Raw genomic sequence first — 18,204 nt, 5'->3', positions numbered from 1 at the left:
GTTATTTTTGAAAACTTATATCGATTAAGAAATACTCCATCTGTCTCTCTCATTTCTTTACATTACTTTTGGGCACGTTTTTCCACACTAATTTAAAGTATAGTTACATAATTTTTTTCTAAAAAAAAAGTTTTTCTGGATAAAAATTTGATGTTTAAACTTTTATTCAAAAAAAATTAGAAAAAATTTATGAAAGTATACTTTATAGGAGCCTCAAAATGCGTGCAAACAGTGAACATAATCAACCACACTACGGAGGGAGTATATATTACTCCCACATAAATATATTTTTGAAATTAAATTATATATTTTTAAACAGATATAAAAACGAATATTGCATGTTCGGATTTCTCACTTGAAAGAGAATCATAGTTTATTTATTTTAGTTTTGAGGATGGTGGATATAAACAAGGTAGCCCACTTCCTATACATACATGTATTATTTCATTCCGCTCTAAATCAACCGAAAAATTAGGATGAAGAGTAACGTTGTATCCGATAATATTCTTTGGTTTCACGTTGAAATTAACCAAGATAAATTGGAGAGACATGGTGGAGAACGATCTTTACAAGCAACGCAGCTCGATGACATAATTATGAATTATCGGCTAAAATCGGAATGGAGTAGCCTACTGACTTTCATAGATTGGATGAAAAGCTTTGCAAAATTGTAGAAATTGTTTCAAATCATTGGACTGCACAACTTTTCTACTTTGGTGTGCATGTTCTATAGCTTCATGTACTCTTCTCCTTTTTCTCTCTTCCAATTTTCTATTGCTCGTGTTAGGTGTGCGTGAGTGGAGTGGAAGCGAAAATCAAAGTTAATTTTACTAAAATCTAAAAACTAAAATTAAAAATAATATTTAATTATTCGAGTTCCAACATTAATTGAAAATTATTTAATTAAACAAGATTAAAAGTTAAATAAAATATTTACTGATTTTTTAAAAAATGGAGACTTCAGTCTAGATTAACCTCCTATTGTTTAATGCGCGTGACCTATGTGGTTCCGTGACTATATAACTTCCATTCCTTGGCCTATACTTTCCCCCCTTCTCTCTTATCTTTCCAATTCTCAAACATCACAAATCTCATTCATTCACCAACTTCACCAGCAATATCACTTTCCAAGATTGCAATCATTTTGAGCCCACTTTTCATAATTTCCATTCATTATTCTTCCCCACCTAAACTACTCTGTTTCCTCTGTTTTTTCACATACATTATACTCATGTAGCTGCATCAAGAACCTTAAAGACCTAAAATCTTCACAAGTTGAAATCTTTCCTGCAAATCCTCATCTGGGTTCTCAGATTCATCATTGTTTCAGATACCCTGTTTCGAAAATCACTTCTTTTTTCGACAACATGGAAAATGAGTATTTTTTTAATAATGGAATTTCATCACCACAAAACCAGTTCCAAACTTCACCAACACAATTGCAGATGACCAACACCTCTCAAATTCCAAATTTTCGAAAGACGACAGAACAATATTCTCAATTCGAGGCAAATTTGAGCTCATTAGTATCTTCCCCTGTAACCAACAACGCATATAACACTCCTTTGAATCATTTTGTGAAAGAAGATTTTTCTGTTTCAAGAAGTTCAATGTACATGAGCCCTGTTTTGCCAGCATTGCCAACTGATCCTGGTTTCGCGGAGAGAGCTGCCAAGTTTTCTTGCTTTGGAAGCAAGAGTTTTAATGGTAGAACAAGTCAAACTGGACTAAACAATGCTGAATTTCAGTACAGATCTAGTGGAATTGTTTTGGGAAATTCAAAACTACCTAGAGTTTCTAGTAGCCCATCTTTACAAGCCCTTGGATCTCACATGGGTATCCAAGAAAACAAGAATGCAAGTCAACTTCAGATGGACATGAGGCCTAGTGTCAATGCTTCAGATTTAGATACAAAAATCAGCAATTTATCATGCTCTGGTGCCAATTCGAATGAAGAGTCCTCTGTTTCTGCACAAAACACTAGCGTCGAAAATGTGTTCAGTACTCCGATGGGATTAAATTCAAGAAAAAGAAAGGGATTTTCGAAAGAAAAAGGCAAGGAAGCTCTTTCAACACAGGGTAAAAATGCTGCAAAGGTAAAACACAAAAATGCTTCTTTTTCCCTTGTATACAAATTTATCGATTTTTTTGAATTTGATTGAGAAATCATTAGTACAGGAAGCAGGAGGCGACGAGGTTTCAAATGTGAATAGATCAAAGATGAAAAAGTGCAATGCCAACAAGAACGACGATGTTAAACTGAAGGAAGAAAAAGGAGATTCTTCAGATGAAGACGATAAACAAATTTATAACGGAAAGAAGCCTCTTGAGCCATTCAAGGACTACATTCATGTCAGGGCAAGAAGGGGTCAAGCCACTGATAGCCATAGTTTAGCTGAAAGAGTAAGCAATACGACACACATTACCGTCATGCTAAAAGTCATGAACTAATCTTTGTCACATTTTTTGATCAGGTTCGAAGAGAAAAGATTAGTAAAAGAATGAAGACACTTGAAGATCTCGTCCCAGGTTGTAATAAGGTAATGCAATTAAACTTATCGTCTGAACCCAAGTTATAGTATAGTCATCGTATGTTACTACATTTAAATTTTTACAATGTGATCATAGGTGACTGGAAAAGCACTAATGCTTGACGAAATCATAAATTATGTACAGTCGTTGCAGCGTCAGGTCGAGGTAAATTTACTGAAAATCACTTAACTTTCATATAAGATATAAGAAGAATTTCTGATCTTTGAACTTCTTCTGCAGTTTCTATCAATGAAATTAGCTACAGTTAATCCCAGACTAGACATTAACATGGGAAGTCTTCTTTCGAAGAATGTGAGTGCCTAACATAATTTCTTCAGAACAGGTCTTTATTCCACGAATTTTATTCAAGTCTTAAATTTGTCTGTCTCCTAATGCAATGCAGACTATCCAACCAAGTGATACTATCCCGCATCAAAGCTACCAGTTCAATTCTCCGTCCTCTGCGTACTATAGCCACCACCAGAGCCACCAAATTCCTCAAGTACATAAAACACCGGAGCCAATAGATCCCGCGTTTAGCAGAAACCCTGGTATGCAAATTGATGGACATGGAGAAGGTCTTTCTCAGGTAGCTTAACATAAACTTTTGTAATAATGTCTTAAACCATATATTACCGCGGTCTAATCACTTACAGTAAACTGTTGCATTGTCCAGTTTCTTTCATTTTCTGAAGATGATCTGCAGAGCATTGTTCAAATGGGCTTTGGTAAGCAATGATCTTTCATGAAACTAAAAATCTTGAAATATTATTCAATTGCAACTGGCCTAAATGATTAGCATTTCTTTATTGCAGCCACAAACCAAACACCTCACATGAAACTTGAGCTCTGATCAGTGATCACCATTCAATGGTTCTGCATTCAGATTCCCTAGAAGGCTTCTGTATATACATATACATCAAGAGATGACCTGCTGAACCCCCCTTAGGACTAATCTAGAATATATTTTTTTCTAATTAATTGATTCGACTTTTACCAACTAAGCATTCGGGAATCATTTCGGGTACCCGAAAATTCACCTTGTTTTATTTCCTGTCATTTCTCTACTTTGTCATCTGGTTTGGTGCAGAAAAGTCTAACAGCACCAACTCTAAGATATTTATTTTCTTACACTAAATCTATGAAGTTAAACATGTTACACCAGGTTGAAAAAGTACCATAATCTTGATGTGAAATGTCCAAGATGTGATAGATGGATCATTATTTATCGATGCTTGTGATTAATTAGTTAAAACCAGCTGTATTAGTGGGCTCCTCTGCTCACAGAATAGTCTATTATTATGATGGCTACTTTGATTGTTTGGAAGCAGACAACCAGTGCTTAAATTCTGGCTCTGTCCCTGCAAATCAATATTTCACAGATTTGCAGTCTTGCAGACACAGAAACTTCTGTTCTCTTCTTACTGTGCCAAGAGGAAAAATAAGATAAGCAAAATATACCGTAGATATTAAAATTAGGGGTGAGCATTCGGTTCGGGTATCCATATACCGAATGGATATATCCGAAATATTTTGGTTCGGATATCGAACCGATAAAATATAATTCGGTATATGGAATGTTTTTAGATAATTTCGGAATTTCGGTTTTTTAAAACGGACTTTTGGATTTATCCGAATTAATCAAAAATCCAAAATTTTGTAATAAATATCTTTTATACTATTTTCATCTACTAATTTATATAGTTATGTTGTAACTTATCCTTTAGGTTTTTTTGAAACATAATAAACAATATCAAATTTCAAACATTATCTATGTGTATGTTTATCATTTGGTTGTCTCTAATAAGCTATGATTTATCAATTTATTTCTCTGAGATAAATTATGATTTGCACTTTGTTTTATTTAAATAAATGGTGCCTTATGTTCCTGTAGTTTGACTAGTTAATACGGTCTAGAATGAATATTATAATTTCATTTTAAGAATTTCATTTTCTTTTTAATTTTGTTATACACATGCAGTTTGTGTTATATGCACAATTAAGGTTGTGTTATATGATACTTTTTGTTGTTTGGTTTTTTGGAAAGTTTGGAATCCAATCCGGATTAATATTAATGGTTTGGTTTCCATCCGAAATTAATTCGGTTCGGTATTTGGAAATGAAATTTCACATTTTTGGAAATTTGGATATCCAAAATAATTTCGGTTCGGTAACCAAATTTCCGAATACTCACCCCTAATTAAAATGTTAGGTATCTCAAATTTTATTTTAATCTTTTTTCTTAAATTACTCAACATATGAGTGGTCTTTTAAGTTATGCTGTTTTATTTGTGAATCTGTATATATACACACCCGGATATTATCGTACCGAAGTAAGGGCTTATTTATGAAGAAAAATGTATAAAATTTTATTTTTTTAAAGTAAGTCCTTATGTTTTCGTCAAATAACAAATATAAAACATTTTTTAACATCTATATTCGAAAAATAAGAGCTTATTTTTTAAAATAAGTAGTTGTCAAACCCTGAGCATTCGTCAGCATGCACAAGATTCTACTCTACGATCATGATTTTAAATACAGATAATTTGATATTCGATATTTTGCTATATATTTCTTTAATTTTGATTATTATTATAAATAAGGTGATTTATTAATGAATCATACGAGAGTCCAGGTTCGGTAACTAATCCATTAATTTTAATCTAAAAAGGATTAAAAAATCAAATCTACCTAATATGAAACAGTGTGAACAGGAAAAAGGGCAAAAATCTAGTGGATCCATGCATGCAAAGATGCTCTTTTAAATAAAGTGAATATAAAATGAAAGGGCAGTTGTTAAATTAAATTTTGGGGATTAACAAAAGATATCTATACTGCAGCCTTGTATTATTTTATTAAGAACTGTATTATTGGCTTTCTGATTGATTACTCTTGTTATTTCTTTATAAGAAAGATTCCTTGGTAATTATTATTTTTGCAGAGAAGAGTTAAACAACAAGTTATAGTAGATGGTTGGTGACAGATTTGTCCCCGAATTTTTAAATCAATTAATGAAAGAGTAATCATATAGTGCAATTGTGTGATATTTAAATAAGTTGGTATAAATAATTTATGATTATATATTATTGAGAGTATTCAAATCATAAACTTTTGGAAAAAGGGCTTTCACTTTGCAGAACCATGAGTTGGACTTCTTTGTTGGGCCTATGCTTGACAAGCTTGTTAAATATAAACTCTTTTGTAGAAAAAAATACTACATAAGAAAAGGGCCTTACTGGCCTAGTTTGAAAGCAAATGGCCCAAACAAGTCCAAATTCAGTACTTCTCCCAGAGGTCAGCAGATCTATTCATACTTCATAGTACATCTGTTATCCAAAGCACAGTTTCTATGTCAGTTAGAAGATGCAAAAAAATCTTCTCGGCTAACCTAAGCCATAATATAAGCTAAGCTTATATTCTTGCTATTAATACTAGCGAGCTTTTTAATTATTTATAAACTTTTTAAATATATTTTAAATGGTGTGAAAAAATTTAATTTATAAATAATAAATTAAAATTTTCAATAAAATAAAATTCGAAATTGTGATTTGTTTGTAAGTTAGAACTTTGGTAAATACATCATCACAGCCATTAATGGTTTCAAATAAATTATTTTAATCAAGCAATTCCTTTTCTCGTATGTATCATGCCAAAGTATTAAATTTTATTTATTAAATTTTAATATATTTTGAGTGGAATACGTTATGCCAGCTCCTATTAGATTATATTAATAAATGTATTTTATATTAAAATTATTATAATGTGATTTAAATATTTTTCAAAAAATTTATATGGTTCTAAATTAAAATTGATAAACATAATTTGTTTTGAATTAAGAAAAGGAATCATAAATATGCAATAAGAAGGTAGAATCTATTTTGGATTAAGAAAAAGTTTTTTATCTGTTCCTCACATAAATCCGGCTTATTAATTTTAAAATATATTATAAAAAAATTGTGACGGTGAGATTTATATGATTCTACGAATAAAACTGGTAGGAAATATTTATTTAGGATTAAAAAAAATCATATACATGTGAAAGACATAATTTGTTTTGGATTCAGAAAAGAAATTATAAACATGCAAGTAGATATCAGTTGCCTTCTAGAACAGAATTTAATTTTGTTCCAATCTAACGGTGCTTATTTGTTCAATATAAGATCCAACGGATGATAAGTTTTTGGACCAGAGGACCATGCGACCAAATTATCTCCCTTACGCTTATTATATATAAGTATATAATGGAACGAACATTAATACGAAGTTCGTATTTTCGGAATTCAAATGGAACGAGCATTGACAATTTGTGCACACTCTCCACAAATCATCCCGAACAATTATCTAAGCTTCTTTCAGTTTCTTTTCAACATGATATCCAGAGAAAAAAAGAGAGAAACTAAATGCTCATGAGAATTAGAATATGCTAATCAAGGCATCATACAAGAAAAAAGCTAGCAAGTACTTAATCGAACGGCTCAAGGTACAAACAGTTGTATTGGAATACAAAAAAACTTAACTAGCAAGAAACTTAAATGTCAAGAGTACTCTCTGATTATAGTTCTTCACTATCTTCTTCAACTTCATCATCTGCATTGCCTGTTGATGGCTTTCCATTGACAGAGACGAGTTCGGTGTCAAATATAAGTGTTGCACCACCTGCAAAGCATAAGCAAATTTGTTGATAGTGATATTAAAGTCATGCTTTTACTTTTACAGTTACTTGCTAATTTATGCGCGGCTTTACTCGAGTTGATAGAAGTTTAATATAAAGCAACAATAAATAACAAAATGCAACCATGTTTACGGTCTACAATGCCAGGTGTCAGATACTGCTTCCATGAGGTTACCAATTATTGCCCTATCAGTTCTAATGACAACGTAATGCACATTTCTCATATATCATTTACTCTTTCCCTTATATGCTAATAAGAAATTTAATATTTCTAGACAAACTATAAATATAATCATAAGCTGGTTATAAAATTTGGAAAATAATGTTTGGGATCAATACTCGATGGAAAACAAAGTAAATATATTATACTACATGCTGTATACAATGGGCAGCTTATTTCACTTTGCGGAGATACAAATTCAAGCATCCCTATCCAAGAAGTCTAGTCAGCAAAGAAATAAACAAAAGACTTACTATTCAGGGTGTCTAGCTATCAGAAGAATCAAAATGATATGAAAACTTGTTCAAGTAAAATGAACAACTGTGAATTTGTAAATGATCTCAAAGATGTGCAGATTAATAAAAGGTTTTTAGTTAGTGTGTCATTTTAGTTCTTGGATATATAATTCTAACACTCAAGATTATGCTATATGAGGTCTGGCTCTTATTGTTGAAAGATGTAGCAGAAATATTAAGCAGGAAGATTCATATCATTTCTCCCCCATATAAGAGTTCATACCCAGTGCAACAGGTCCCACATCAAGGCTCCTATGGATGGTTCCGGAGTACAAATCAATATTTAAAAGAGCCATTTGTGTTCATAGTGTATACGAAAGCTATAAAAAAAATTATGTCTTTGATGAGAAATTCTTACACAAAAATCCTTGACCTAGACTATGCAGATGAGTTAAAAGCTTGGTGCTTGTTGGAACTTGTAGTTCAAGGACCAGTCTTTGTAAACACAAAGATCTTTGTAAATTGTATAGTATTGAATTAATTAACAAAATTCATTGTCACTATCGTTACTTACGGCGCCAACCCTAGTTAAAAAAAAAAATATCAATGTTGTGCATTTATTTTTACATCAGCTATTTCCTTAATATTGCGCACAGAAATTTCTGCAGCTCTATTTTCACATTCAAACACCCATACTATTCAACTTCCTTATATTGTTTAACTGTTCAGTATTCACTTGTGGCCGGCTATATTTGCCAAAAAACAAGTATTATATGTTTAAATAGTCATTAAGCGTATAAATCTGATTTTTCTAAATTCAGAAGTTGAGTGGCAAGAGAAATCCTCACCTGGGATGGTGGGTGGGGAACCTTGTGCTCCATAACCAAGTTTAGCGGGTATTTTCAACTTTCGCTTCTCACCCACGCACATACCTAAGAGTCCTTGGTCCCATCCTGAAAGCAAGAAACTCGTTATACAATGATAAACAAATGGAAGGTGATATCAGGAATGCAATGCTTAACTACGAGTTTGAAACAACAGGAATAACAAACAAACTGCCTGGAAGACACAGTGAATCTAGTAAAATTTAACAAACTCATGATGGAGAAAGCAAAATGAGGTCAGTATAAACCAAAAAAAAAAAATTGATATTGGTTCTTAGCTGAAATTCTATGTAAATTTATCCCGTTACTTGTGTCACAATATAACAAAAGGAAAACAAAGTATTTGAGAATTAGGTAACTTTACATGCCTTTAATCACTTGACCGGTACCAAGCTCGAACTCTATGGGATCACCCCTTTCAAAGCTAGAATCAAACACAGTTCCATCAGTGAGTTTTCCCTGCAAAAATAGGTAAGAAATCAACATTTATTCTAACAACCATAAACACTAGACAGGTTTCTTCCCAGAAAGCTAGTTGGCAGAAGTCAAAAGTTTATAATCCTGCCTTCTTTTGATTACCAAAATGACTTATTCTGCACTGCGATATTAAATGTTAATCAGCTTCTGGTAGTGATAAGACACTAAACGAGAGGCTACTTAATTGAGGATATCATCGAATTACCAAACAGTTCAAAGTGACCAGACAGATTATTCATGTCATATACAAGGTCGCAGAGAGGATATAAAACTGGGCGGAAAAGTGGCAACATTATATCATTCACGTGTATTTATTTTGTCACGCTAGCATAATCACAACCCAAATATAAATAAAATGATGCCCTAGCTAGTAGCTACCAATTAGGAGACTGCTTAACATGAAGCCTTCCGATTTGAATTCCGCAGTATATTGAATTAGGTAAGTTTATTATTCACAGCATAGATGTTGAACCTTATATGGCCGATAAATCATACGACTATACAAAGGTACCAGAATCTAACCCGGTAATGTACTCCGATTTTATCACCCTTATGGGCCTTGATGTCACAAGACTGAGGCTTAAACTGTAGCAACAAAAGAATGTTGTTAAGCATAACAGAAGGAGATTTAAAAACATCGCTACTGAATGTGATCACAAATCAACAAAACCCTCCAATCTTTGCTCAATTAAGTAGACTAGCAATCAGCAAATCAATAATTTAATTCTCAAAAGCATATCTACACTACAAGCAACCGAAATTATAATAAAACCATTTAGAACCCAATATTCATCTGGCTCTGAATTCTGATTAAGTGCTCCAACACATCAATTTTATCGCAATTATATACTAGCAGAAACTACTACATCTCATCACAATCAAATTATTTATGCAATCATAACAAAACAAGATCAAAAATCAAACACACATAACAAAACTAAATAAACTAAAAAAACAAACAAAAACTACAAAATAAAATAAAAACTACAAAATAAAAGAAAAATGACCTTGACCCCGATCTGAAGTTCAGTAACATCCTTCGACTTGGCAGCATAAACTGAAAATCAAGTGAAACAACATCAATAAATCAACCTAAACTATAATAATAAGCTCTATAACCAGGTCTTGGGTTCGATTCTCGCTCATTACGAGATTTATTAGAGCGGATTCTAGTAAAAAATATACGTGTGTGTACTGAGTGCTGAGTAGTACCTGAGAGTGTGGTGGCAATAGCCAAGAGAAGAAGAAGAAGTGATGGACTCGTCTTCATTGGAGTACAGTATGGACTCAAACTCGATGTACATCTGTGTGTATATGTATGTAATCGAAGTCTTTGACAATGTAAGACATGTGTGTTTTTACCAATAGGAATTTGACACGTCAGCGTAACTCAATTGTTATTGGATCATTTTTATGTCGGTTATATTTTGTTTTCCAGTTAAATAAGAAGAGAAATTGTCCATATATAAAAACTCTATATAATTTGTGTTTGTATTCGAGTAAAATACTCCTTCAATCCCGCCAGATTCTTTAGAGCAAGTCGAAGAGATGCTCTATCTCATGTCCTAAGTTATAATTTAGGGCAATTGATGAAAAAACTTGATCCAACAATGTCCTAGTGATGCTCTATATCACTAGGACAACCTCCCCAAGCCCTATTTTTGGGCCACATCTCTCCTTGTCCTATTCTATATTTTATTATAAATTCTCATCAACACTCTCTTTCTCTCTCTACTTTTATATTATGCTTTAATGATGAAAAAGAGTTTTTAATAATAAAATATTAGACATATTGCGAGAATAAGGCACATTGTTGGAGTTCAAATTACTAAAGTATGTCCTAAATTACTAGGACATGATATTTTATATTATATTTGGGGCTTGAACTAGGACACTCTTGGACTGCTCTTATAGTTTTGTTTTTAGATATTTCATCCAATTATTTACATTTCAGAACTTACCTAAAATAGTTGATAGATCCCACCACTTCCCAACTTTTCTATCCTTTTCACACTACTTTTACTTCCTTTCACACAACTTTTACTCCACCATCTCTTATTTATACATTAAAAATCAATAGGTCCCACCACTTCACCTATTTTTTCTTTCACTTTTCCACTACTTTATACATATTTCTTAACCTCCGTGCACAAATCAAACGTAAAGAATTGTCTGGGACGAAGGTGGTGGGGTTAAAAATTAAGAAGAATTATATAATAATTTTTATTTGTTTTCGAGTTAAATATATTCTAATCAAAAATATATATTATTAATATTTATATTTTTGAAAAGATAGTGTAAACGATAGAGTATTCTTCTACTTTAAAATAAATAGACGTTCATTTTTCCTATGTAACTTGTTACGTAAAGAAAATATATTTTTTATATTAGCTTTTAATTTTTTATAAATATATTTATATTTTATTCAGGGAAAAATTGAAAATAAGATTATATTCTTTTTGTACCTTAAATTATGTATAAAAAATTAAAATAACTTTTATTTTGACGGGCTATTATTTAGCACAACATATGATGTTCATGAAACAGACGGGCCTGGACTGGACTGCTAAGTGGGTTCTCCTTTTTATCCAATTATATACTTATTATATAATAAGCGTAAGGGAGATAATTTGGTCGCATGGTCCTATGGTCCAAAAGCTTATCATCCGTTGGATCGTATATTGAACAAATAAACACCGTTAAATTAGAACAAAATTAAATTCTGTTCTATTAGGAAACTGACATCTACTTGCATGTTTATAATTTTTTTTCCGAATCCAAAACAAATTATGTCTTCCATGTGTTTTTGGTTTTTTTAATCCAAAATAAATTTTTCCTGCAAATTTTAATTATAGAATCGTATAAATCACACCGTCAAAAAATTATTTTTATCCATCGGATCCTATATTGAACAAATAAGCACCATTAGATTATAACAAAATTAACTTCTGTTCCATAAGACAATTGATATCTACTTACATGTTTATAATTCCTTTTCTGAATCCAAAACAAATTCTGTATTTCACGTGTTTATGATTTTTTTTAATCCAAAATAAATATTTTCTACCAATTTTATTTGTAGAATCATATAAATCGCACTGTCACAAAATTATTTTTATCTAATATATTTCAAAATTAATAAGCCCGATTTATGTGAGGAACGAATACAAAAACTTTTTCTTAATCCAAAGCAAATTCTACCATCTTATTGCATGTTTATGATTCATCTTCTTAATTCAAAACAAATTGTGTTTATCAATTTTAATCTCGAACCATAAAATTTTTTAGAAAAATATTTAAATCACATTATAATAATTCTAATATTAAATAAATTTATAAATATAATCTAATAGGAGTTGGCGTCACATATTCTACTTAAAATAATTTAAAATTTGATAGAAAGAATTTAATATATTGGCATGATACATACAATTTTAATTTATTATTTATAAATTAAATTTTTTCACACCGTTTAAAATATATTTAAAAAGTTTATAAATAATTAAAAAGCTCCCGTGCCTTGCACGGGCTATAAGCTAGTACTCATAGTTAAAGCGGGCTTTGTTATTTTCAAGTCCACTTGATGGCTGATGCTGGTATGCGAAACACATGGATAACTATAAAACCACCATGCATGAGCATGAGCACTGAGTCCCGTAGACATTTCCAGATTTTCTATTTATACATCACAAACTTGCCATATGAGTTATAGCTCGTCGTTTCTTGCGTACCATTTCAATTTTTTTCTCTACAATCACACAAACCAGCGTCATCTGTATTATCAATATTTACAAGTGAAGTCGATATGTGTTATTAAAATCATTCATAATTTAATTATATTTGATTGCAAGGTATATACGAAAACTGTATTTAATTAGTTCAGTTGCAAACGTCTTCCAAAAATATTTATAATTTTTAATTGTATTTAATTAATTCACTTAGAGAAACCAATGTCATTTATAATTTATCTTACAGGGGTGTATTGGATTGAGATTTTAAAGCATTTTTTGCATTCATGAAATCCGAGGGTATTCGATTGGGATTGTTTGAAATCCATTAAAATCTTGAGGTATTCAATTGAGATTTTAAATTATGCTACAAAATCTAGTGGTATTCAAATGGGATTTTAAATTATAATTTAAAATCCGATGGTATTCGATTGAGATTGTTTAAAATCCATTAAATTCTGATGGTATTCAAATGCTGATGGATTTTTTTTCATTTCATAAAATGATGGATTTTGTGGCATTTTTCAGTGTATTTTAAGTTTTTTGAAATCCCACCAAAATCAATGGGATTTTGAAGCATTGTACCTAAATCCTATCAACTCTGCGACATTTTATCAAAAATTCGTCACAAAATCAAAATCCCATACAATCCATTAAAATCTATAAACTAAAAACAATCCATTAAAATCCCAATCGATATATTAGATATCACTCACATGTATGATGTACCACCATTTGAGATGTCTTTTGACAAGGGAATAACAAAAGCAACAATTCGGGTAATAAAATTACAAAAAAAGCATCTGCTTTATATAAAAAAAAAACACACTTGCCCTGGCTCTTACATATTCTGTGCATGCATTCGTATTATCAACTCAGACACTATATATCATCATAATCTTCTTCTATATTTAGTACCATCTCAAGTTCTTATCTTCTTATCTCAATTCCCTCTGTTTCTCGAGACTCCATAGCTTGCTTGTTTGATGATGGCTTCCAAACTTATGCATGTTGTTCAGTACTCTAGTTATGGAAAAGGTGCTGCTAATTTGCAGGTATTTCTCTTCAAGTTTCACTACTACTTGGTCGTCTTAAAAATTATTTTATGGCCCTGAAATTTTGAGTTTTTGTAGTATTCATGTTAAAGATTGCAACGTAACTTATAAATCAGCATATAGTCACATACAGGAACACTCTTCTTCATTGTGTATACATCAAGAATCTTTCTTTGAATAAAGTTGGAATAAAAGTAATTTTTCAAAATATTCTCGGGTTTGAGTCCTTTCAACCCCATCCGTTCATTTAATTACTTGTTTGTCCGCTTCCGATAACGTTTTATATGGATCGGTTACTTGACACCGGACAAAAAATCAAAGAAAGTGTAGTCTTAAATATTTGTATTTCTTTCAAAAATATCCAAGTTTAAAAAAAATTGAAAAGACGGTGCAGTCATACATGCAACCTGGTTTGCAATTTCAGTAACATGAAAATCGAACTGCTTTCAACCGGCGTTAAAACCTGATTTGCAACTTCAGACCCTTAATATTTTGTGCAGTGCGATTTTCAAAAAATAATATGTCAAAAGGCTGGAAGCATCAGGTAAAAATGAATCCAGCTTACATAATCTTGAATTCTCCCTTTTGCAGCATGCTGAAATTCCTATTCCAACTCCTAAAAAAGGAGAGGTTTTGGTTAAAGTGGAAGCAGTTGGTATAAATCCGATTGACTACAAGATACAGGGTGGATTTTTGCGTCCCTTTGTTCCAAAAAAGTTTCCTCACGTACCAGGTAAGCTCAATCTCACTGATATGCTTGCAGTTGCAGTTCTTGAATTTCATTGTAAACATCAATGTAAAATTGTCGATTTGCTCACGGTTTCTTCGCGGGACAGGTTCTGATATAGCAGGTGAAGTCGTGGAGCTTGGATATGGAGTCACAAAATTTAAGAAGGGTGATAAAATTGTAGCCATGCTTGGTTCTGCGGTATCTTTCTTTTTGATATGATTATGCAGACTATAATATGACGGTCATTTTATCCGCGATGAGCCTTAGTCCCTGTTTGTTTACCGGAAGCAGGATGCTTCTGAGCTTTTGCTTTTCTTGACCCGTTTGTGTAAATAAGTAGAAGCACTTTTATGAAGTTGAGAATGTTAGCTTCTCTCTCAGAACTTCTACTTCTTTTCCAAACACTTTATTAACTTATTTACTTCTCACTTCTAATCCACTTTTTTATTTTAAACACGAAGTCACTTTCTTTAAGCTTGCTGAAACGGCCCCTTAACTTGTTACCAGCTTCTAGTTCTGCTAGTACTACTAGTCTCTCAATCTCTGCAGTTGTGATATCAATCTATTTAGTGGCATTAGTTAGATGTATCAGTGAAACAAGCTTTGTTGAAATACTTTTTGATTCTAAACAATGACAGACTGGAGGTGGACTAGCTGAGTATGCAGTGGCTAAAGAAGAGATGACGGTGATAAAGCCATATGAAGTTTCAGCTGTAGAATGTGCTGGCCTAGGCACTCCTGCTCTCACCGCTTACCAATGCCTCATCACAGCAGGGGTCAGGCTCGACAAAACAGGACCGCCTATGAATGTTCTTGTGACAGCAGCTTCAGGCGGCGTTGGACACTATGCTGTCCAGCTAGCAAAGCTAGGAAACACTTTTGTCACAGCCACTTGTGGTGCTAGGAATGCTGCTTTTGTGAGGAGTCTAGGGGCTGATGAAATCCTCGACTACAAAACTCCAGAAGGACAGGCTTTGATTAGTCCATCAGGGCGGAAATATGATGCTGTGATCCATTGCTCAACAGGTATGAGTTGGTCTACTTTTAACAATGTTTTGAGCTTGAGGGGGAAAGTGGTGGATATCACTCCCAGTCCAAGTGCATTGGCTACTTTTGCTATGAAGAAACTTTCGTGCTCAAAGAAACAATTGATTCCCCTTCTGGTGTCGTCGAAAGCTGAGGATTTGCAGTTTCTTGTGAAGTTGATGAAGGAGAAGAAGCTCAGGACCGTGGTCGATTCAAGGTACCATCTGAGCAAGGCAGAAGATGCATGGGCTAAGTGCATTGAAGGACATGCTGTCGGAAAAATCATCGTGGTGGCCTAGATATAATTCTCTTTTCGAGTTCAAGACAAATGTAGGAAAGTTTGATGTTTTCAATAATACTGTGTGCAATAAGATCGTGTGCTTGATAATCAAATAAACTGTATCCGAATACTTATTCCTTTCAATGATGCTGGTTTGTCTTATAATTTTTCAATTCCAGTATATGTTTCTTGAATCTGTGGTTAAGAAATTTAAGTCCTTCAGTTGATTCATCATGAATGCGCGTTTGTTTTTCTCTCGGTAACAAAAGATAGAGGAAGATTCAAGCCGCGAAAATCAGTAGGCAACGAGCCATCATCCTCTGAGACCGATTTTTCACTAGCAGTTGTGCATGTGTGGAACTATAACCGAAAAATGTGGCCTCATGACGAAGAAAAGAAAGTGTCAGCATGCCTGCAGAGGAGAAAGAATGTACAAATTTAGCGAGAGCTGCGAGAGAAAGACAAGTGCAGAGCCACAAACATTCCCACACAAAACGGGTCTATTGTTAGAATGTTCAAACTTGTTTTCCTTAAACTTCTCTTGCCTTGTTTACAAATTGAAAACTCTGCTTTTTCTCTGATCTTCTCTTTTACGTTTATGATTACTCAATCCTACCGCAAATTTTAGTAATCATGGTTGATGGTGATACTGCTAAAGAGGCTGTGGTGGACGAAATCAATAAGGAAGAAAAGAAGGAAGAAGTGAAGAATGAAGAGAAGGAAGCGAAAAAGGAAGAGAAGAAAATGAAGGCTATTCAATACTCTTCATACGGGGGAGGAGCAAATAATTTGAAGGTAATCCACATGGTTCATATACTGATTCTTCGTATATTTGTTAGAATACAGTATGATATGATCCCGGTAAGACCTCCTAAAACCTATACCATGTTAAGTTACCAGCTCTCCTAAAACGTCAAGGTGTTAGAATATTATCAAGTTTAAATGTAGCATTGGTTTCTAACATGATCGTTTAACTTGGCAGCACGTTGAGATTACTGTCCCTACTCCGAAGAAGGATGAGGTTTTAATAAAAACAGAAGCAGTAAGCATTAATCCACTCGATATAAAAGTGCAACATGGTTCGTTTAGGCCCCTTTACCCGAAGGGATTTCCTTGCGTACCTGGTAAGTACAGCACTTCTGTGGTCTCTATTTGGTTTCTCAACCTTCCTTGTTACCATGAAGACTGTTTGCACTGTGTTCTCCATATGTGCTGAACATTCCGAACTCAAGAATCTACATTTCTTGTTTGAACAGGAGGCGACGTAACAGGAGAAGTTGTTGAGATCGGATCAGAGGTCAAAAACATCAAAGTTGGTGATAAAGTTATTGCAATGCTTAATGTTTATGTAAGAATCATTTTAACATCTTGCCCTTTTGATTTTGTATTTCATTTTGGCATCTACAGCATTATAATCAGATGTTTCTTATTAACATGAATGGGATTACATGACAGGCAGGGGGTGGATTGGCTGAATACGCTGTGGCTAGGGAGATCTTGACAGTGCAGAGGCCCCCGGAAATCCCAGCTGCTGAGGCTGCTGGCATACCTGTTGCAGGTCTTGCAGCTTACCAGGCTCTAACTCATCACGATGGAATCAAGCTGGACGGGAGTTCTTCAGACAAAAATGTACTCATCACAGCCGCTTCAGGAGGTGTTGGTTGTTTTGCAGTTCAGTTAGCAAAACTTGCAAATGTACATGTGACAGCAACCTGTGGTGAACGAAACATAGAATTTGTACGGAGTCTAGGGGCAGACGAGGTTCTTGACTATAAAACAGCAGACGGAGCAGCTCTAAAGAGCCCGTCAGACAAGAAATACGACCTCGTCATTCACTGTGCTTCATCCATTGGCTGGTCGACGTTTGCACATCAATTGACATCTCACGGGAAGGTAATCGAACTGAACTCTGGCCCCAAGTCCTACTGGTCTGTTGCTCTGAGAAGAGTCACTTTCTCGAAGAAACAGTTGGTGCCTCTCTCTTTTAGTCCTAAAAGTGACCACTTAGAGATTCTTGTTAACTTGATGAAGGAAGGGAAGCTTAGGACAGCCATCGACTCAAAACATCCTTTCGACGAAGCAGAAAAAGCCTGGGCTAAGAGTGCTGAAGGCCATGCTACCGGAAAAATAATCGTCGAGTTCTAATAATAACAAGTGTCGAATGTGTCTGAAATTTGTTTTCTGAGTAATGTTGCATAGATTAGTTATGAAACATATGCAATAGTGTGTAGATACTGCTAGAGTTGAACAATGGTTTTGGATATGTAACTCTGATATGCATGTAAGTCCATTGTTACATGCTTTGTTAATAAGTCCATTCTATTGCAAAACAAGACTGAAATAATCTAGAGTTCACAGGTTTAG

General features: G+C 33.4%; 4 protein-coding genes across 4 annotated transcripts; 3 read left to right on the top strand and 1 right to left on the bottom strand.

Moving 5' to 3' along the window:
- The first annotated feature begins 1,034 nt into the window (after positions 1-1,034).
- LOC108211334 (transcription factor bHLH62) lies at positions 1,035-3,715 on the top strand. Its single transcript, XM_017382905.2, has 8 exons — positions 1,035-2,096; positions 2,179-2,403; positions 2,475-2,540; positions 2,629-2,697; positions 2,773-2,844; positions 2,936-3,121; positions 3,209-3,260; positions 3,348-3,715. Exons 1-8 carry the CDS (start codon positions 1,368-1,370, stop codon positions 3,383-3,385), a joined length of 1,437 nt encoding a protein of 478 aa, XP_017238394.1. The 5' UTR covers positions 1,035-1,367; the 3' UTR covers positions 3,386-3,715.
- Positions 3,716-6,924: 3,209 nt separating this feature from the next.
- On the bottom strand, positions 6,925-10,384 carry LOC108214200 (peptidyl-prolyl cis-trans isomerase FKBP15-1). Its single transcript, XM_017386047.2, has 6 exons — positions 10,234-10,384; positions 10,029-10,078; positions 9,544-9,606; positions 8,913-9,003; positions 8,509-8,613; positions 6,925-7,188 (listed from the first exon to the last, which is right to left on the bottom strand). Exons 1-6 carry the CDS (start codon positions 10,289-10,291, stop codon positions 7,085-7,087), a joined length of 471 nt encoding a protein of 156 aa, XP_017241536.1. The 5' UTR covers positions 10,292-10,384; the 3' UTR covers positions 6,925-7,084.
- A 3,229-nt stretch (positions 10,385-13,613) lies between these two features.
- On the top strand, positions 13,614-16,013 carry LOC108214199 (chloroplast envelope quinone oxidoreductase homolog). Its single transcript, XM_017386046.2, has 4 exons — positions 13,614-13,804; positions 14,396-14,537; positions 14,641-14,732; positions 15,173-16,013. Exons 1-4 carry the CDS (start codon positions 13,736-13,738, stop codon positions 15,857-15,859), a joined length of 990 nt encoding a protein of 329 aa, XP_017241535.1. The 5' UTR covers positions 13,614-13,735; the 3' UTR covers positions 15,860-16,013.
- Positions 16,014-16,369: 356 nt separating this feature from the next.
- Positions 16,370-18,178, top strand: LOC108212985 (chloroplast envelope quinone oxidoreductase homolog). The gene is made up of 4 exons (XM_017384701.2): positions 16,370-16,635; positions 16,823-16,964; positions 17,097-17,188; positions 17,296-18,178. The coding sequence occupies exons 1-4, from the start codon at positions 16,474-16,476 to the stop codon at positions 17,983-17,985; spliced, it is 1,086 nt and encodes a 361-aa protein (XP_017240190.1). The 5' UTR covers positions 16,370-16,473; the 3' UTR covers positions 17,986-18,178.
- The last annotated feature ends 26 nt before the right edge of the window (positions 18,179-18,204 follow it).

This window comes from Daucus carota, chromosome 3 (genome assembly GCF_001625215.2).
Source record: "Daucus carota subsp. sativus chromosome 3, DH1 v3.0, whole genome shotgun sequence".
Lineage (NCBI taxonomy): Eukaryota > Viridiplantae > Streptophyta > Magnoliopsida > Apiales > Apiaceae > Daucus > Daucus carota.
Note: the sequence above shows the minus strand (reverse complement) of the source record. Positions and strands in the feature narration are given on the sequence as shown.